Source organism: Theropithecus gelada, chromosome 1 (assembly GCF_003255815.1).
Source record: "Theropithecus gelada isolate Dixy chromosome 1, Tgel_1.0, whole genome shotgun sequence".
Classification (NCBI taxonomy): domain Eukaryota; kingdom Metazoa; phylum Chordata; class Mammalia; order Primates; family Cercopithecidae; genus Theropithecus; species Theropithecus gelada.
The window spans coordinates 7256717-7278912 of NC_037668.1; the positions used below are offsets into that span (position 1 = coordinate 7256717).

The window sequence follows — 22196 nt, forward strand, 5'->3', positions numbered from 1 at the left end:
TGCAGGATATAAAATCAAAATAAAAAAATCAGTAGTATTTTTATATGCCAGCAGTGAACAATCTGAAAAAGAAATCAAGAAAGGAATCCCATTTACAATAACTACAAAAAAAAGTAGGAATAAATTTAACCAAAGAAGTGAAAGGTCTCTATAATGAAAGCTATGAAATGCTAATGAAATAAATTGAAGAGGACAGAAAAAAATGAAAAAATATTCCATGTTCATGGTTGGAAGACTTGATATTGTTAAAATGACCATACTACCCAAAGTGTTCCACAGATTCAATGCAATCCCTATCAAAATACCAATGACTTTTTTTCACAAAAATAAAAAAAAAAAAATGCTAAAATTCACGTGGAACCACACACACACAAAAAAACCCAAATAGTCAAAGCAATCCTCAGCAGAAAGAATAAAAGCTGAAGGCATCACACTACCTATCTTCAAAATATACTGCAAAGCTATAGTAACCAAAAGAGAATGGTATTGGCATAAAAACAAACACATAGACCAATGGAACAGAACAGAGAACCCAGAAATAAATCCATGCATTTATTTTTTTGACAAAGGCACCAAGAACTTACACTGGGAAAAGAACAGTCTCTTCAACAAATAGTGCTGAGAAAACTGGTTATCTACATGCAGAAAAATGAGACCAGACCCCTATTTCTCACCCTACACAAAATTCAAATGTATTAAAGACTTAAATGTAAGACCTGAAACTATGAAACTACTAGAAGAAAACACTGGGAAAATGCTTCAGGACACTGGTGTGGGCAAATATTTTTGGGGTAAAACCTCAAAAGCACAGGCAACCAAAGTAAAAATTGACAAATGGGATTACATCAAGCTAAAAAGTTTCTGCACAACACAGGAAGCAATCAACAGTCACTATGCAAAACAGTTTGAAGGTTCCTCAAAAAACTAAAAATAGTACTACCATATGACTCAGCAATCCTACTGCTGAGTATATATCCAAAAGATAGAAAATCAGTATATCAAAGAGATGTCTGCATGTTCATATTTATTACAGCACTATTCACAATAGCCAAGATGCAGAATTAATCCAAGTGTCCATCAACAGATGGATAAAGAAAATGTGCTATATACACACGATGAAATATTACTCAGCCATGACAATGGCTGATTAATGAATAAAATCCTGTCAATTGCAGCAACATGGATAGAATTGGAGGATATTAAGTGAGATAAACCAGGCACAGAAAGACAAATATCATCAAGATAAATCATGTTCTCAGTCACACGTGGGAGCTATAAAAATTGATCTCATGGAGGTAGTAAATACAATGGTGCTTACCAGAAGCTGGAAACGAAAGCAGGCAGGGAGGGATGAAGAGGGGTTGATTACTGGGTACAAAAATACAGTTAGATAAAATGAATAAGTTCTAATATTTGGTAGCACAATAAGGTGACTATAGTTAACAATAATTTATTATATATTTTAAAAGGCCTAGGAGATCTGGAATGTTCCCAACACAAAGAAATGATAAATATTTCATGTAATAGATTTCCCAATTACCCTGATGTGATTATTACACATTGTATGCTAATATCAAAATATCACATGTATCCCATAAATATGTACAACTATTATGTAATAAAAAATAAAAATTAAAAAAATAAAGTATATGAGAGGATATGCATAGGTTATATGCAAATACCACACAATTTTATATAAGGGGCTTGGACATCTGTGGATTTTGGTATCCACAGGGGATCCTGGAACCATTGTCCTATGAATACTGAGAGATGACTGTATATGCAATAACAGTCCTTAGGGTGTTGCTTTTAAGTCAACTATCAATAGCAAATTATAGAAGGGTTACCACTCTGTTTTTTTTTTAATCACATTATTTGATTGGTAGTTAGACATTTAGATGAGTTGGGTGAAGGTTTGTAGAAAGATACTATAGGACTTTAAGATAAATCAAGCAAGCAATTTCAGTATATAGAAAATTTAATATGAAATCACTTAAAATATTTCAACATTAAGAAGTTTTAGTTCAGTGCCTTGGCATGAGACGTTTAAAAGCATATTGGGGTCTAATCTCAAATTAGTTCAGGGGAACAGAAATAACTGAAAATTTATGTATATGTGTGTGTGTATATATATATACACACACATATCTATATATACATGTATATATTCAAATTATATATGTATAAAGATATTTGTAGAATCAAGATATATAGGGATTATATATCTATATATAGATATACTATATGTGTCTATTTATACAGATATATGTATCTTCCTGTGTGTATCTGTATATATACATGTATATACATGTGTATACACTATATACACAGACACACACATATAAAATCTATTGTAGCTTAGTGGTGGAATTTTCTAATTTTTCTCACACACATATTTTGGAAAGCTTACCCCCAAAGGGGCACATTAACCGTACATGGAACAGAACCCTTCTCTTCTACTTTAATTCATTTCTTTTTAAATTTATTTATTTCTATTCTTCCACTTTCAACTATTGCAGCCTCCTTTCAAGTTGTTAATTCAGATAGGAAATTAAACTCACTTTTGTGGAATCAGAGATAATTCTGAGTTGGAAAGAACCCGAGTATGCACTTGGGCCTGTTTCCTGTCTTCAGGCAAAGAGGTAAACTAAAGCTAAGAGAGATGGACTGTCTGTTCTTTGCCTAAACGGTCACATTTCTCAACTACTGGGGTACAAACTATATTTCATGAAGTAATTTTTGTAAAATAATTTTTCTTTAGCTATAGACACAGTAAAGTAGCTACGTATAATTAAGTTTTTAGCTTGCCTCAAATATGACCTTTGTTCTTCTGGAAAAGTTTCCTCCAAAATCAGTAGCAGTAGCAAGTATGGCAGAAAGAGAAATGTGGTTCTCCATGGGAGAGAGACTATTTCAAGCAGTTATATCTTTTTAGCAAAATGTTTTGTGAGGTTTTTTGGGAGTGTGACACTTTTAGTGCACACTCAAAGACTTGTGTTTTCACATGTATAGAAGTTCACTTGGGGGTTTCCAAAGCCTCCCGTATTTTCACTTAAGTGTGGTCTTATAAAACGCAGTTTTAAAAAAATCTATGGTTTACTAAATGTAACATGTTAAAAATTACTGAAAAATTTGCCAATGTAAATCCTAAATTTAGGTTTACTAACTTAAAATGAAGCATTAAGACCAAAAAAAAAAAAATTGAAAATTTTATTTTCACAGGGGATTTGCACAAAAAGAACATATTTTTGTCCTGTGTGTATATAAGCATTTTTCTTTCCTTAACTTGTTTCTGTTGTCTGCACACAACTAGAAGATGCTTTTCTTTATTTTGGTTTGGCCAAAGATGCTAATGGTTAAATTATGAAGGACTTTGTTTTACTTATTTTAAGTGGTGAAAACTGTAGTTCTTAATCTATAAAGAATTATCCAGGTGGAGATATAAGAAAAATACAAAAAATTGGGAAAACATGTAAACATAAGTTATGAGGTATTTCAAAGATACAGTGCCAGTAAAAATTCTTTTTCCCACAATTTTCAACTGCCAGATCTCTTGCTTTAGTCTTTTTGTCCTTATATTTGGAGAAACAGAAGAGTTTGAGATAAAAGTCCCTTTGAGGATGTGAGGGTTGCAGTAGTTTACAGCAGGGTCAGAAAAGGAAAGTAATAAAGCAATATTTACGTGTTTTTGTATAAGAACAAAAATATTTCCTTAAAAAGTTGTTAAAAGGTTTTTAGTCCTATAAACACTCACTTTTATAGGGCACATGATTGTCTGTGTGACTTCTCTTTCCAGAGGAAGACTTTTTTATTTTTAAATTCTAGGAAAGCATGACTTATTCAAATTAGATTTTCCATGCTATATTTAGTTTTACAGATGTGTTTAGTTCTAAAACTGTGGTTTACTGTATTCTGGGGAGAGCATGTATATAAAAAAAAACCCAGGACACTCTTACAACCAACTTAGATACAGTCAGTTTTAACACTCCACTGTGATCTCTCAATTCTTACAGCTTATTGCTTCCATTAAGAAGAAATCTCTGAATTCTCTGCATCTAATTTTCAATGGCTACAGTCTGAGAAACTGACCCATTATCACTTTTTCTAAATAACCAAGTTCTCAGAGTTTCTGAAAGCTCTTTGATCTTTTTTTCTGGGAGTGAAATAGGTTGTTTCTCTTATATAACAAGAATCAGGAATTCCCAGCAAACAGATTTCATTATGTATAAAGCATATTTCAGAAACACACAGACCACACATGAATATGCTCTCAGTCAACATTCACAGGCATTCACTCAAGGGGTAAACCAGTAATGAGTCAAACATATGTACTCATGCAAATGTACAATTGACAGCAAATTATTTTAGATACTAATGTCATTTCAGTATTAAAAAATGAGCTGGGAGACAGCTCCTGTGACATTTGGTATGAAAGCTTTAGATTGCAGTTTTCATGTAGAAGTAGCTTCATATCACATCTCGTGAGTTTCGTATCGCACAGCAGAGGACCATACTGAATATCATGCCAAAGATCTGAAACAGAAGGAAACACTCATCAGTGACTTTGAAATGGGTACTGATTGGTAAAATGTTCAGCAGATTTTCTGTGTGTCTAACTCAAGTTAACAAATAATTATAACCAATTATTACCAGTTACAAATGACATTTTAGTATGTTACTTAAGGTTGGCTATGGGGTAAAGATTTCCAGATTAACTGTTTAAATGTATATGATTATTGTTAACAAGTAACAAGACTCTGCTTTAAAGGAACCTACCCTGCTTCAGAATTATAGAACCGTTCTGAATACTTGTGAAAGACAGATACAATACTGGCTTTGGAATCTTATATTTCAGGTTAATCCCAGATCTCTTTTATAAGTTTATTTTGAAAATTGTGTTCATAACCATTTGTTGTTTAGATATGCTTGTGGTCTAAATAATTTTCTATTGTTGGAAAAGCTCTGATTTTTTACAACAGTGTCTGTATATAAAAAAATGGAGTATCAGCTGGGTGCAGTGGCTCATGCCTGTAATCCCAGCACTTTGGGAGGCTGTGGTGGGAGGATCGCTTGAGCTCAAGAGTTCTAGACCAGCCTGGGAAACATGGTGAAACCCTGTCACTACAAAAAATACAAAAATTAGCCGAGCACGGTAGTGTGTCCCTACAGTCCCAGGTGCTTGGCGAGCTGAGGTGGGAGGATCGCTTGAGCCCAGGAGGTCGAGGCTGCAGTGAGCTATGATCGCACCAATTCACTCCCTGGTGACAGAGAACCTGTCTCACAAAAAAAGAAAAAAAAAGTGGAGCATCACTTCATTTTTGGTCCATTTTTAAGGGCAAATGATGCTTCACTGTTTAATTCAACAGTTTTAGCAAAGCATAAACTAGTGTTTATACTATGATATTATTGACTTTTACCTTTTGGATAGTTCTCTGAGAAGTCAAATACTTGATTGAAATCAATATCCACTTCCATGGTTTAAATAGAAGAATGCCAAAGATTCTTCTTGTCTGCAGTTATTTCCCCTACAATTTTGTAGAGCCCATGAAACCCTATCTGTAGGCACCATTCTATAAACTACTGTCAATGCTTATTTTAAAAAATGGGTACTATAACTTTCTGGTTCTCTCCTCAATTCCATCCTAAGTCAGACTAAGATCTGTAAATGTTAAATTCAATAAGATGAATGATCAGTTGTTTTGAAAAGGGAGGGACAGAAGCAGGTAAGGGTATGGCCAGGAACAGGATTTCAAGCTTCTGGATAACAGGACTAAGTACCAGTATGTAGCACAGGAGACACCCAATGGACATTTAGTTAACTGATTACATTGTGCAACTCTCACTTTACAGAGAAAAGAACTAACGAAGAAACCTGGAGGTGCCGACTCAAGATAGACTTGCTATGGGCATTTCCCTTTTACCACTGCCATAAGGTTGGATGTAATCTCTACCCCATCCTGGCTTCAGTGAGACTTCTTCAGTCTCAGCCTACTGCTGACACGAGTCAGGGGTGAATGCTTCTAGGCTGCTCATTTGCTGAGATTGTGAAACTCTCCATTATGTAGCACATGCTCAGACCTGCCTCAGGATTGTCCTTTGGGGAGCTGCGGAACTGCAGCCAGGCTATCCCCAGAGCAGGTGGGGAGGACCTGAGAGCTGTCCCTTGATTTGGAGGGCCTCAGCCGAGTATTTCCAGCCACTTCCCCACCCCTCTGTGCTCTAAATACAGAAAAGGGGAAGGCGCTTGTGTGTCCCCTGATAACTGCAAATTCACTGATTTCCTCACAATTCCCACAGCCCTGGCCTTAGTTTAGGCCATGAATTAATCTACATAGAGGGCTAGAGACTAAGTGCCATCTCAGTATTAGCTATTATCACCCAACCCCTGGAAAATGGAAATCACCCTTTAACCAGCCTCCCAAATCCAATCTTGCCTCCCTCCAACCTTTCCTCTATCCTCTACTACAGGTTCTTCCAACCCTTGGTGACTCCCCTCTCCTTAAGGATGAAGCCCGCCCTTTCAAAGGGGCATGCAAAGACCTCAATGATGTGGACGCAACACTCTCTCCATTACCATCTCTCGCAACTCCTGCCATACCTGTCCCCTGCTCTCCGTTCTTCCCACACACTCTTCTTTTGTACTTTAGAAGTACAGAGCCACCTGGTGGTGGCCTGGATGCACTACGCTTAATACCTTCTATGGCATTGCCTTTGCCTGGTAGATTATTCAGAGAGCTGGCATTTGTTGAGTGCTATATGTCCCAGACACTTTACCTGTAATAATTTGTAATACTACTTTATATGTAGTATCCCATTTAATTTTCACGGCAGTCTTATGAGGTTTATATATGAACAAGATGAGGAAATTGAGGTGTAGAGAAGTTAAGAAACTTTCCTATGATCCCAGAGTTTGCAAGTGGTGGAGTCTAGAGTTAAATCCAAACTATGTGATGCCAGAGCTCGCCCTATTAATCTCTATGCTCTGCTGCCTCTTAAAATCATAGATGAGAGAGATTAACCTGATATGTTGCATTGAATTTGTAACAGTAGAAAGAGACCCAGAACTGAAAATCACTTATCTGGGTTACGGATGGTAGCCTTAAAATGGGAAGTTAATAACAATAGTACACTCAAGGTCATAATGAGTTAAAGTTGAAATTTGTATTATATTTTAGAGGACAAACTATTAATATATTTAATGAGCTTTGTTCTTAGAAGATATAACACATTGTGAACAAAGGTCTTTTTTCTTTATGAGAATTCTCTCTTAAGATACTATCACACTTGAAGAGAAATAAGATGCAAAGTTTCAAGGCTTTTAGAGGGCAAAAAAGGTAAGTTCTAGAACTTTCTCACCGTGAGACCTGCAATTCCAATACCGACAATTCCAATGAGCTGGAGCTTAACACTGATTATGGTCTCAATTTCATCGATGCAATTCTGTTTTGAGGAAAAAAAGCCAGGAATAAAAACTGTTTGTATGTGTCAATCATTACCCTGATCCAATCCTTTCCATCCCTACAGTTCATTCTATGAGAGTCAATCCACGCCAGCTTCTACTCGTGTTTCAACAATTCATCGTTGGTAACATCATCTTGATAAACTTAATGCAAAAATGCAGTTTGGGGAAAAAAACAGAAGTCTCTCTTTTGGGTGAGATTTTCATGTTTAGGACATTGGCTTCTTCAGAGCCCTGAAATCTAACTGGAGGAAGCTATTTGTCTGGTTCCAAGGAATCCAAAAATTTGGAGCCACTTCTTACTTGTAGCAAATAAGTAAAATGCCCTTAAAACAATAACTCTTTGTTTTCATATTGTCATTTACAGTTTAAAATACTTTCTATGTCTTTGATCCAATTTACTATGCAAGGTAGGCATGACCTATTAAGAAACTAAAAAGTCTTAACAGGTTCAAGTTAAACAAAGGAAAGCCAAGAATTAGAAAAGCCAAGTCTTGGGAGCTAAAAGACCATTCTTTTCTGTGGTGGCTGGGCTGGGCTGGGTGGGTTCCTATCCTTTCATCTGTGCCCATAAGAGACCTGTGTAGCATAGATTCAAAGGGCTTTCATGGATGTGGGGAAACTTAGACAGAAAGCCAAATAGATCACCTGTAACTATTATTAGTTTCCCCAACTTCAAACACTCCTATTTGGAGTGCTCTTAAATAGCCGGATGCTCTCAATCCAACAGTATCCCCGGGTTACTGTTCAGATCTGTTCGCTTGTCACTGGTTGGTTCCTTCTGATACCATCTGAGCTATGTGAAACCCTCACTTCTCTCTTTGTATTTCCGATCACACTTCATTCATTCAACAAACATTTCTTGAGCATCTACCTTGCGTTAGTCACTGGAAGAGGGGTGGCAGATGCAGAGACAATAGGATATGGTTTCTCCTGCTTTCTGGGAATTCACAGTTTAGAGAAGGACACAGATCCACAAGAGAAAGCTATAATACATTCTGACAAAAGTATGAAAACTACTGTTCTATAGAGTGGCTCCCTTACTTAGTAGAAAAAATAAGAGTCAACCTATAGCAATTCTTTCACTCTTCCTCTCCTTCTCCTATACACTTAGATGCTCCCTTCCTTCAGTGCCAGGCATTGCTGTAGGTAGCAAGCACACTCCTGACTCCTTTTTCTCTAATCAGAGCCAAAGAGGTACCCTTCTCTGTTGAAAGTTAACCTCGTGGCTGGGTGTGGTGGCTTACACCTGTAATCCCAGAACTTTGGGAGGCCGAGGTGGGTGGTTCACCTGAGGTCAGGAGTTCGAGATCAGCCTGGTCAACATGGCAAAACCCCATCTCTACTAAAAATACAAAAATTAGCTTGGCATGGTGGCACCTGCCTGTAATCCCAGCTACTAGTGGGGCTGAGGCAGGAGGATCACTGGAACCTGGGAGGTGGAGGTTGCGGTAAGCCAAGATCTTGCCACTACACTCCAGCCTGGGCAGCAGACTGAGACTCCGTCTCAATAAACAAATACATAAATAAAAATAAAATAAAGTTAACCTCATATCCTGCTTTGGGTCTCTCCCTCAGCTCCTCAGGAAGCCTGTGCTGCCAGTTACTTTTTTTCCTTCCTATACATTCAGCCTCTCCTTATCCATTGACATTTCCACTTATCCTATTACCATGCTCAAGTTCTTCAATCAAAACAAACAAAACAACACTCAAGATTGTCCTCCTCTAGTTCTGCCATTAGGCCCTCCTTCCCTTCATTGCCAGTTTCTTTTTGTAAAAACCAAATGTACAAAAGATATATTGGCTTTAGTCACAAAAGGAATACATGCTTCTTGTAGAAATCTAGAAAAGAGATTTTTTTTAAAAAAAGAAGCATCTGTACTCTCACCACAAAAGGTAATAAATTTGTTGGTGATACTTACACACACAAACACACCTACACCCTTAGGTCATTCTTTATATTAACAGTGTGCTTTTTTAACTTAACAACTTCAAAAATGCCTTGTTTCACTAAAAAATTCTTCGAAATCATGATTCTTTTTTTTTGGAGACAGAGTCTTGCTCTGTCACCCAGGCTGTAGTGCAGTGGCGCAATCTCAGCTCACTGCAACCTCTGCCTCCCAGGTTCAAGTGATTCTCCTGCCTCAGCCTCCTGAGTAGCTGGGATTACAGGCACATGCCACCATGCCCGGCTAATTTTTGTATTTTTAGTAGAGACGGGATTTCACCGTGTTGCCCAGGGTGGTCTTGAACTCCTCAGCTCAGGCAATTCACCTCCCTCTGCCTCCCTAAATGCTGGGATTACAGACAAAATCATGATCCTTAATGGTGGTAAAACATTTCATCATATGAATAGACCACAATTTATCTAAACAATCCCCTACTGCCATATATTAACAGCCTATCCAGCATTTTGTTCTTATGAATAACATGTAATGAACAAAATGGTTTGCACAAAAATGTCTGTCTGCATTTCTGATTCGTTTTCCTTAGAATAAACTCCGAGAAGTGGAATTTCTGGATAGAAGGGCATAAACACATTTCATCCTCCAGTCTTACACAGTCATACTGATCTTTAAAACTATTTACTAATTTCTCTGAACATGCTCATCACATCACTCTTACCAAAACTGTGTATTATTAAGGGGAAAAAAAAAACTTGGTCAATTTCATAGGTTAAACAACAGCATCTCTTCATTTTAATGTGCTATTAATTTTATATATTACTTTTAATTTCCTATATTTTCTATATGTTTAATGGTAATGTGGACTTTGGCTTTTGTAAACTTTCTTTTTGTGTCCTTGGCTCAAATCCAAACTTCTTGAAAGGATGCTCTCTCTCCTCACATCTTGCTCTCTGAAACCTGGGCTCTGTCCTCACTCCATCCCTCAGAGCACGCACCAGTTGGTTCCTTACATGCTAAATCCTGCCAGCTTTTCAGTAGTTATTAGTGGACCTTCTTAGGCTTTTAGTTCCCCACACAAACCATGGCATTTCTACCTCTGTGCTGTTGTTTACCCTGGTCTCTCTGCAGGCAGGCCTCCCCCTCCTGCTTCCTGCCCAATGTTAGCATAATTACTTTCCATTCTTGAAGATTTAGCTGAGACAGCATTACCTCCAGTCAGCCTTCCCCATCCCCCAGCCTCTGGCCTCTCCTAAGTGTGTTTCCCTCTGTGCTTTCGGAGCACGATGCACATTCCATGCATGCCTAATCACTGCACTGTACGGACTTCATGTTCATCCCTCCTACTAGACTGCAATGCAAGCTCCTTGGGAGTAGGAACCTTTTCTCCTTCCCCTTTGCACCCACAGTGCCGAACATAAGGTAGGCAGCTGATCAATACTGAATTGCCCTCAACAGCAGCATATGGGCCTGGTGACCATTCCCTCTCCTTCCTGCAGTGTCTCCTCACTTGTGTCTGGCTGCCCCTCCCAGTTTCCTTCTTTGGCACCTCTTCTTTTGCCCACCCTTAAATGTGGTTGTTCCCCAGTGCTCTATCCTCATCCTTCTTTTCTTCCAAGTCTAATGAATCAAATCCGTATTTATAGCTTTAAGTTTCCCATCAAGTGCTGACACTCAGACCTCTTTCCTGAGCGACAAACCAGATTTTCCAACTGCCTACTGGATATTTCCACTTGGAAGTGCCACTGGTTCCTCAAAATCACCATGTTAAACACCAAGCTCATTTTTCTCCACAACTGGCTCCTTTTCCTCTCTCCCTCAGCTCCGTAAATGACACCATCATCTACGTAGGTGGTGAAGCCAAAAACCCAGTGGTGGATTCTCCTCTCTTCTCTGATTTTTAACTGGTCACCACTCCTATAGACGTCACTTTCTAAAAGACCCTCTTTAACATCTCTTGCTAACAACAAGGGCAGCAGCCTTCCCAATGGGTCTCTCAGCTCAACGCTATTCATTTTCCATCAATCCTCTATGCTGCCACTAGAGCAAATTTGGTAAAATGCAGATCCCATCCCAGATTCTACCTTCAATGGCTTCCTAAGCTAGTAGCATGAAGGCTAGACTTTTGGTCTCACAAGAGTGCCCTTGGCCCTTTGAGTACGGGTCCCTCCTTTCTGAAGTACTCATGTCCCACAGGCAACCTGGGCTTTCAGACACTTCTGCTGCTGGCACTCGCCTGCAGACAGCTACCTTTTCTCTCCTCCATGCCTTTGCCCTGTGTTTCTGCCAGAAATATCCCATCCCCCCAAAAAATATTTTTTGCTTGCTTACTGAACTCCTAGTCATCCTTCAAAATTCATCCTGAGAATCACATCAGGGAAGTGCCTGTGGACCCTGGAATCCTATGCCAGGTTTGTCTGCTGCACTGTCCTGCATAGCCTTAACTCAGCCCATGTGCTGTACATGGGTCCTGTGCGGGTCTCCCCTGCCAGACGTGAGCACTTTGAGGGCAGTGCTGTCTTGTTCATTTCATCCAACTCAGAAAGACCCAACCAGTGTTAAATGGGCAATTCGGGACACAAGCTGGAGCTAAAATCTCATCCACCCCATTCACAGCCGAGGATCTAAGAACATCTACATTATTGTCTCCATAGTCTCATAGTTCCCTCTCTCGTTCCCACATTGTATTTTTCCCCAATTACTTTGCTGACACTGTATGACAAAAGTCATTAATGATATTCTAACCAACAAATCCAACAAACTATTTTTGGTCTTCATTTACTTGTCTCTTCCCAGCATTTGACTTTATGGGTGAACCATCTCCACCTTGGCTTCCCAAGTAGACTCTGACTCCTCCTTCAAGTCTCTTGTGCTGGCTTCTTGGCCTCAGTCTGTCCCTGAAATGAGGGAGCCCCTGCTCCTTCCTTGTTCTGTTCACTCTCCCTGGTGCTCTCGTTCACTCCGAGGGCTTCGGCTACGGCCAAACTGCTCAGTTTCCCACACCGTGTCTTCATCTCAGCCTACCCGTAAGTCGACAGGCACCTAAAGTACAAACTTGACCAAAACCAGAGTTGTCATCTGTCTCCAGGATCTGCCCCTTTCCCTATATTCAGGGAGTGGAACCTCTACCCACCCAGCCACCCAAGCCGAGGTCTGGAAATCTTAGTCCCCTTCCTTCCATTCACTCACCACTTACACCCACTAAGTCACCCAGGCCTGTTGATTTTGCCTCCTGAACGTCTCTTCAACTGTCACGTCCTTTCCATCCCTACTGTTTCTGACTTGCTGTGGCCGCTCATCCTCTCTTATCAGGGTGACCACAAGTGCCACCTAAGCGGTCTTCCTCCATTACTCTCCAACCCTATTCTATCCTTCACACCCCAGCGGCCTGAAAATACTCTCTACAACTCAAAGCGGATTTGCTCATTCTCTACTAAAATCAATGGCTTCCTCAAACTTCCAGGTGTAAAATCCTGCCTTTGCCTGCTTTTCTCAACATGTTACCCAGTGCTCTCTGTGGGCTCCCTGTTCTCCTGCAGTCCTGGAGTTTTTCAGGTGGCCGTGTCTGTGTTCCTGCTGCTTCCTGGGCTTGGAATGACCTTCCTTTGTTAGAACTCAGCTCGGGGACCCACTCCTCTATGAACCTTTCCTAAATCCGCTGCTTTAGGGCTCCCTGTTCAGACTTCTTACATAGCACTACTGCCCTTGACTAAGTCTGTGAGGCCACTGAGCACAGGGACCATGTCTTTTTCATCTCAGAGTTCCCAGAAACTGGCATAGTGTCTGATGCACATAACTGAATAAAGGAAGCATTTATCAGTGCTTGGAGAGGTGTGGGACAACATTCTTGGGCACAAACTTCAGCCCTGGTGACCTTAATTAATACCATAAGCAGGTGGCATCACTACTGGAAGTTGGCATACCATCTTTCCCCAGGGCATCGGGGGACTGTGACACCGCATTGCTTCACTTATTTCACATGGAATGAGGCCAAGCCACAGAAGCCACTGAGAGAGGGCTTCCCAGAATCCCTGAGGTAGGAACTGAGCCCCTAGCCCTACCCTGAAGGCAAAAACACCTCACACTACAGGTAGAGCAGGAACCTTGGTAGAAGCTTACCTTGTGTCCTAGAAGCTCCTTTGGGCATGTAGGCTGAACCTTTTCGGAGCTTTCCTTCCCACAGCACTGAAACTAGAGAGTCAGAAAAGAGACTTCAGGGCCAGGAAGGAGGAGCAGCAGCTACAAGTCTGGGCACCCTGCTAAGGACTGGGGTGCCAAGGTGGCAAAGCAGCTCCGAAGCCCAGTCACTGCAACCCAGACTGCTATTTCTGGAAGGAGAGCGAAGAATCACACAATCATGCTGGCAAAACAAGAAAATGACTTCGCTAAAGCCATCTGAGTTTATGATGGGAAGTGACTCAAGGCAACCCAAACAAGGCAAGAAGCTAATTGACAGTGTCTGTGTAAATTGTTGCTTTTTAGAAAGGGGTTGGGGCTTTAGATTCCTTCTTTCAGACTGGGGGTCATTTAACCTGCTGAGGAGCTCAAGTTTTATGAGCTTCAGGAAGGACTCATTAGCTGGGAATAGTCTGGGAAAGAGGGGAGAAGTGGCTGCAGGAAATTCCAGGGTCCGAAAGACCAGATTTGAAGATTGGCCAGCAAACAGGTATCCTGCCTTAGGCTAGCTGGCCCTTTAAGACAAAAGAACCTGTGTGCTGCCTCAGGTCCGGAGGGCAGCTGAGGTGAAACTGTGTAAATGTATAAATGGTAGCCACTTTCCAGGACATAACCTGTCCTAGACGAGAACTAGGTACCTGAAAACACCTGACCCAGGAATTCACAGCTACTTCTCCATATCACAGTGTCTAAAAAATGAGAATGACTCTGGCCTGGCCCATCTCCTCTGCAAGCCTTCCGTGATTAACTGCATGTAGCTCTGACCACTCCATGGACAGCACAGTCCCACTGAATGTTCCAGAAGGGAGTGTAGCTATCTCCCATGACCCTTCATTTTCCAAATGAGAGAGTTGAGTGGGTATCAGGGAGGCCAAGTAACTCACTCAAGGTCACGAGGCTGTGAAGTGGCAGAGCGGCAGCTAGAAATTAGCTTTTCTGACTTAAAGATCACACTTGTTTCTGTTACACCACAATGCTGCCCTCTGACACAGCCTGCTATTTATTTGGGCTCCTTTCTCCGTAACCTTGTTTGTGCTCTTTTGTCTCTTTGGGGCATGTGTCTTTTGGGTTCATGCTCTTCTGTCCCTCTTGTGAACTCTGTGTGACAGGCATCTTTCCCTTCAAGGGAAAGATAATGCAAACTAATCCACACATAATGCAAACTATGGCCCTCGAAAGGGCTAAAATAGGGGGTGCTACTTGGCTTTACTGAATTTATTTTTATTTTTCATCCTGGTGATTGGTGAGAACCTGGCTCAGACATAATCTTCAGAAGCTGCGATTTGAAGGAAGAAGTGAAGTTACTCACTGTTGAGTGGAAGGTGATGAGCGTCCCATTGCCTTTTCCCCTGTCTTTAAGGTAATCATTATAAGCCTCTTCATACATGGTCTGAACATGGCGGATAGCCTGAAAAAATACCAGGAAAAATGAGGGACTACTGAGTGGGAAGTTTCAAACATTCTCCTTTCATCAAGGAAAATCCCTGCTTCCACATCTTTCAAAAATACTGCCTTTCTCATAAGAATGATACAGTGGACTCTGGGGACCTGAGGGAAAGGGTAGGAGTGGGGTGAGGGATAAAAGACTGCACATGGGTACAGCGTACACTGCTCAGGTGATGGGTGCACTGAAATCTCTGAAATCACCACTAAAGAACTTACTCGTGTAACCAAACACCACCTGTTCCCCACAAAACCTGTCGAAATAAAAAAAATACTGCCTTTCCATAGGTATTTTAGGATAATTCTGCACATATGGAGAAGATTATAGTTTCTGGAGTCTCTAAGATGCTTTTGAGGATGGAAGGATAGACTAACCAGAACAATTTTCATGGACTAGAAAGATTTCTGACAGTTCCCAAACCCAGTTGGGCTTCAGCATCAACTGGGCCCCAGATTCCGGGGCTCCACCCAGGTGATTCGGATGCATAGCTAGAATCGGGACTTATACATTCCTGTTACCCCATTGGTTAAAAGCATTCAAATCTTTTTATGACATGGTTTAAAAGATATTCATCACCAAGGAAAACTTTCTACATTCAAATATCATATAAAGCTTAGAGAATGCTTTTTCTAGTATAAAAGCTTGTGATTTCAAATCCACAGAAATCTCAAAAGGTCCTAAGATCCCATTCTACTTCTGTATATAGCTGAATTTAAACTAACCTATGAACACAGCCAGCTACTTTAGAAAAATTCAAAATGAGGTGACATTTACTATTCTACATGTTTACTGTTTTTATAGTCTAAAATAAGTTCATAAACATAATATTAATGACACAGGAGTTAATGTGAAATACAGCAAACTTAAGTTTCCATTCTTTCTCCTTTTCCATTCCATTTTCTTCTACCCCACAGTGTGTTTTACCCTTCTAGAAAGGCTACTTCCTCTGTGTGTCCTCCTGATAAGCTATTCTGGACATGTAGAGTTGGGCAGCAAATATAAACTGGCTTCACTAGCCCACAGCAGGGCAGGCTCTGGTCTTTGAGAATGAAACGGCCCTGTCCAGGTCAATCCTTAAGAAGAAATGACAGTCTGACAGGGGATGAGAATCTAGATTCTTTCTCAAGTCTGTACTCTAACTCTTACCCCATTTCAAACTGGGGAAGAATCTTAAACTAGAGATCCTTTTTTTGTTTGTTTTTTTGGTTTTATTATAGACCACTTCATAAGTCTAATGGAAGATATGAACTATCTCTCCAAAAAAATGTGAGCATGTATATATGCCTGCACACTCATACACACATATGCTCAGTTCTGCACACCGCTTCTAAGTTAAAAAGTTCTGTTTAAACTATAATAATGGAGATTATTTGGTTTCTTAACAATATTGTGGGTATCAATATTCTAACACTTTTAACCATCACAGAAAAACATTATAAGTAATTTACTTACTACCCCCTTGCCTATAAAAGCAAATACTCCAGTGGTTACTTCAGCAGCAAATATCACCAGGAGGCAGGTAAAAAACTGTAGAGGAGAGAAAATACTAATTTCATTAATTTAATACCTTCTTAATTTATATATTTTGCACCTTAGTTTCCTTATGTAATGGCTGAGTCGCTTTCATGTGGTTCATTCATTCATTCATTCATTCACTCATTCATTCAGCAATTGTTTATTGGGCATCTATTCTGCACCAGGTACTGTCCTTGGTGCTGAGTATTCAGTGGTGAACAAGATAATATTCCAGTGTCTCTGCTACCACAGACCTTGGATTGGACAGGTGAATATATGATAACTGAGTAAAGAAATTAGAAAGTGAATACGGTAAGTTCAGATAGTGATGTAAAAATCCCATCACCTAGAACACCACCTGGCACCTATGTGCTCAGTAAATACTTGACAAACACAAAAGACCTAGAAAGATATAAAATAAGGCCAGGAGAGAGAGAGTCACTGATGCAACTTGGGCATGGGGAAGGGGGTGACTTGAGACTCTGTGGTCTGGAAAGTCTTCTTTGAGGAGACGGGAGTAGAGGTGAGGGCGTGTCCTTCTGGATGGATTTCTGTTCTGGTCTATGGATTTGCTCTGATCAAACCTAGTTCAGTGATAAACAAGACAGAAATGTGCTCAGCAGTAGGAGAAAGAGAAAGAATGAATGGCAAAGAAAAAAGTTAGACATTTCATGTAGCAAGAGATCAGAGGCTGTGGCCAGAGTTAAAAATCCATAGATCACAATGAGTAATGAGATGAGAGGCTGCCTCTTAAAACTGCTGTTTCTGACTCCCTGTGGAGAAATATCAACACTTTCTCTCCTCCTGCCCCTCTTCTTCCCTTCCGTTTCTCTTAGGCTACACTGGCATTGAATGTATAGCAGTTAATTGAAATTATTTGATTTTTTTTAAACAGAGGTTGCTTGTTAAAATAAGCCACAAGAGGGATTTTGGTTAAGTTATTGATCTCAAACATAAATGTTTTCCTCGTAGATAACAGTGCTGCCCTGGCTATAGAAACCTTTTAGCTGTGTCATCCACTGTGAAATATATATATACACACACACACACGCATAATGTATACCTATATATGTATATATGTACATATATGTATATGTGTATATACACATATATGTATACATACATATATATACACACACATACATACATATTTTTAAGAACAATCATAGTCACCCCTTACAATTACTAAGTACTTTTACTCCCAAAACATCTTTACACCAATGACCTCATTTCTTTTCACACTTCTCATATGAGGCAGTAGCAAAGATAATATTTTTTTTCTTTTTTCTTTTTTCAAGACAAGGTCTTGCTCTGTCGCCCAGGTTGGAGTGCAGTGGTACAGTCATGGCTCACTGCAGCCTCCCAACTCCTGGGCTTAAGTCATCCTCCCGCCTCAGCCTCCTGAGTAGCTGGGACCACAGGTGTGTGCCATCACACCCGGTAGAGACTGGGTCTCCCTGTGTTGCCCAAGCTAGTCTTGAACTCCTGGGCTCCAGAGATCCTCCTGCCTCGGCCTCCCAAAGTGATTACAGGTGTGAGTCACGGCACCTGGCCCTAGGTAATATTATTCATATATAAGAGATGGAGAAACCAAGACTGAGGGAGGAAAAGTGCATGCCAAGGGTTCAGAGAGTCCATGGAGGAGCTGCAGCCAGGGGCCAGAGGCACTGACTCCCTTCAGATGCAGGCGGCTCCATCACTCCCATCCCACCATTTACTCCCACGCCCCACTTACTGATCCAAGCACACATTGCGACTCCCTCATGGCTCCACAGCACCCGAAGAAACCCACGGCCATCATCAGGGCCCCGGCTCCAACCAGAACATAGAGCCCTGTGGGGAAGAGATCAGAGGAGACCATTGACAGCCAACCGAATGCCTCCATGACCAACTAGGCTTAAGACTCTGGGCACTGCAGAGCATTCTAATAGTACCACAGGTACTATCCTTACTGCCGTGTTTAACACGGAGGAACTGAGTCCCAGAAGGTTAAGCAGTTCGCATCAGGTCATAGAGCTGGTGCTTGGCAGAGCCGGGAGAAAAATAGCCGTGAGTCTCAAAAGGCTGCCCACATCCCGACTCTGTCCTGCCTCTCCAGTGATGGAGGCAGCCATCATTCAGCTGGGGATTTCACTTACTACTTAGTCAAGCCCCAGGTACATTTCTGACAGAGAAAGAAAAGGGCAGAAGTGCTCTGGTTCTGAGAGAACTAAAGCCAAGCCTTTTTGTATTTCCTTCTCTGATTCTGAGATAAGTTAGAATACAATGTGCGACCTGGCACTTGTCTTACTTGGAATCATATTAATGGTCTCTATTTCATTTTTTGCGTTTTACTCATATGAGTCACCTGGAAACCACGCCCATTAACAGGGAGGGTGGGGGCTGGTGCCCCACCTCCATGGGGAACCCCTGGGCCTGGCATTCAGGGTGCTTCCTGGGGCTCCTCTGGGTTGCTGATGGTGGTTTGTGGGCAGATCTGACAGTTCACAGACCTACTAGGAGCCACAGGCGAGGCTGCTCTGCTTCCTGCCCCACCCGGGCCTGGCCGCAGGGTTCTTTTCAGGGCCCTGAGGCCCTGCTGCTCTGTAGCCCTGAGGCGGGTATTTATTTCCTGCTGTTCCAGCTCTGGCACCTCCTCCCTTTCCCTTTTCTCTCAAAGAATAATTTCATGAGGGAATGGATGTGGTAATGCGAGAAACGATATCATATTAAAAATAATAGTGTTGTTGGCCCCACTGCTTAAACACTTTATTGTTTTTAAAAATGTCTTTCACCAAAGATTTAATATCCAGAATCTATAAGGAACTTAAATCAACAAGCAAAAAGCAAATAACTCCATTAAAAAGTGGGCAAAAGACATAAACAGACAATTCTCCAAAGAAGACACGCAAGCGAGCAACAAACATGAAATAATGCTCGTCATCTGTAATCATCAGAGAAATGCACATCAAAACCACAATGAGATACCATCTCATAACAGTCAGAATGGCTTTTGCTGAAAAGTCAAAAATAACGGATGTTGGCAAGGCTAGGAGAAAAGAGGACACTTTATACACCACTGCGAATGTAAATCAGTACAGCCACTGTGGAGGGCAGTTTGGAGATGATTCAAACAACTGAGTTGAACTACCACGCGACCCAGCAATCCCATTGCTGGGTAAATACCCAAAGGAAAATAAATCATTCTACCAAAAGGGCACATGTTCACTGCAGCACTATTCACAATAGCAAAGGTATGGAATCAACCCAGATGCCCATCAATGGTAGATTGGATAAAGAAAATGTGGTACGTATACAGCATGGAATACTATGCAGCCCTAAAAAAGAACAAAATCATGTCCTTTGCAGCAACATGAATGCAGCTGGAGGCCATTATCCTAAGCAAACTGTCACAGGAACAGAACATCAAATACTACATGTTCTCACTTATAAGTAGGAGCTAAATATTGGGTACACATGGACATAAAGATGGGAACGATAGATACTGGGGACTATTAGAGGGGCACAGGGGTTGAAAAACTAACTATTGGGTACTGTATTCATTACCTGGGTGACAGATTCAGTCACACCCCCAATCTCGGCATCTCCCAATATACCTTTGTAACAAACTTGCCCATGTACCCCGATTCTAAAATGAAAGTTGAAAAAGAAAAAAAAAAAGTCATTCACTGTGTTGCAAAGTTTTCAAAGCTCTTTCACTTCCATCATCTTATTGGCTTCTCAAAACAACCTGGTTAGGTAAGCAAGGACTGTTATTTCTGTTTTATAAATGGAGGTCTGAGAGACAAGATGGCTGCAGGCAGGATGCCCTGGCAGGGCGGCAGCAACACCACCATATTCAGCTCCTTCACGAATGTCTCCTGGTGGACCACCTTGCTACAGAACATGCCACTGCCTCCCATTGCTACTGCCACAATTGCTACATGATGCCATTTGCAGATCTATCATGAAGTCACAGCCTGCAGACCAGTTGCCCCCCAAATCCTTATCCATCCTATGCTCCAGCCACCTGGGAATTCACCACAATCTGACCATGACCTGCTCTTTTCCATTTTGTGCTTTTGCAGGTTCTCATATTAGTCTCTCATTATAGATTTCAAGTCGACAAACAAACCTTATTCATCCTCTCTAGAGAATGCCTTGCACAAGGCAGAATTCTCGGTCAGTGTGCATTGCATGAGTAGATAAGACAGAGAAAATCAAATCAGTTCCAGGCTGGCTGGCTGTCATCACCCATCTTTGCTTAGAGATACATGCTGGAAACACGTCTTAGCAAACATCCACAGAGGAACTACATAGCTGGGCTCTCCAAAGCCAAGCACAGGAGGATGGTTGCTTCACACCCCGAGAACCCCTGGAATATAGGAAAGAGGGAGGCTCCTGAGGAGGCGGGAGGCTCACTGCACAGGGGCACAGAGGTTTGAGGGAGGCCAGAGTTGCTCCCTACTGTAAAGGAAACTGTCTGCTCCCTCAGGCAACAATGCTTATCCTGCTGAAATAATGAGCTCTTCAGGAAAATGTGCTTATGTGAACAATATTTCATTCTTAGGCCATCAGAATCCCAGAGCTCATGGCAAAAACAACCTGAAGCTGCCCTAGCAGCTTCAACTTTTAGGCCTCTTCTCAGCCAGCCTCTGTTTTGTATCTGTGGGCCTGTGACTCAGCCCAGCTCCAAATGAGCATTGCTTACTGGAGTTGAAGGGAAAAGCAGAAAAAATCTGCAAGAGGAGAGGTTCCCTGGGCCCGCTGGATCCAGTTCCAAATCTGGCTATAATACTCTGCATGCCATAAGGCCACCTGTGGCTTCCAAGGATACTTTATCCTTCTTATGGTGTGCCCCTCAAAAAATAGCTGCTAAATGTAATTAATTTACAGCCACATTTTAAATTCCAAGATGGTGACTGTAGAGCACTCTCCTTCCCACAGGAGCAGGTGTGACAAACGTATGACCTACTTCCCGAATCCCTCACGCTTTCCGAGTCCTATTGCCTTTGATTTGAAAAATAGAAAACACTTTGAAATTACATTTTCATCATGAATAGCTGAGCTTTGGGATGCCAGTGATCTTGGGACATGCTACCACAAGTACTTTCCCTGGGACACCTTCTTTTTTAAAAATTTAAAAAGTATTAAAAATGTTTTTTATTAATATCTTACTGATAATATTTATACATATTTTGGTGGTACGTGTGCTATTTCAATGCATGTATACAATGTGTAAGGATCAAATCAGTGTCATTGGGATATCCATCACCTCAAACATTTATCTTTGTGTTGGAAAGTTAAAATCTAAAAAAATTCTTCTCATCTAGCTACTTTGAAATACATAAAAATTATTGTTAAATATAATTTCCCTACTGTTCTATAGAATACAAGAATTTCTTCCTTCTATTTAACCGTACTTTTGTACCCATTAAGCAGCTTCTCTTTATCTCCCCACCCCCCTACCCTCCGCAGCTTCCAGTAACCATCAATCTACCCTCGGCCTCCATGAGATCCACTTCTTTAGCTCCCACATGAGTGAGATCATGTGATATCTGACTTTCTGTGCTTGGCTTATTTCACTTAACATAATGGCCTCTAGTTCCATCCATGTTGCTACAAATGACAGGATTTCATTTTTTTATGGCTGAGTAATATTCCATTGTGTACATGTACCACATTTTCTTCATCCATCCATCTGCTGATGGACACTTAT

At 41.0% G+C, this 22196-nt stretch overlaps 1 protein-coding gene across 3 annotated transcripts in view; it reads right to left on the reverse strand.

Moving 5' to 3' along the window:
• Nucleotides 1-3195: 3195 nt before the first annotated feature.
• Nucleotides 3196-22196, reverse strand: part of TSPAN2 (tetraspanin 2) — a 42314-nt gene continuing 23313 nt past the window's right edge. Inside the window, exons 3-8 of one of the 3 annotated variants that reach the window (XM_025370300.1) lie at nt 18234-18331; nt 16436-16510; nt 14849-14947; nt 13483-13554; nt 7357-7440; nt 3196-4533 (exon numbers count right to left, since the gene is read on the reverse strand). In XM_025370300.1, the coding sequence (XP_025226085.1) occupies nt 4468-4533; nt 7357-7440; nt 13483-13554; nt 14849-14947; nt 16436-16510; nt 18234-18331 (494 nt within the window). In that variant the 3' untranslated portion in view covers nt 3196-4467. The remainder of the gene's footprint in view (nt 4534-7356; nt 7441-13482; nt 13555-14848; nt 14948-16435; nt 16511-18233; nt 18332-22196) is intronic. The other 2 variants (XM_025370310.1, XM_025370320.1) reach the window with 2 other exon arrangements.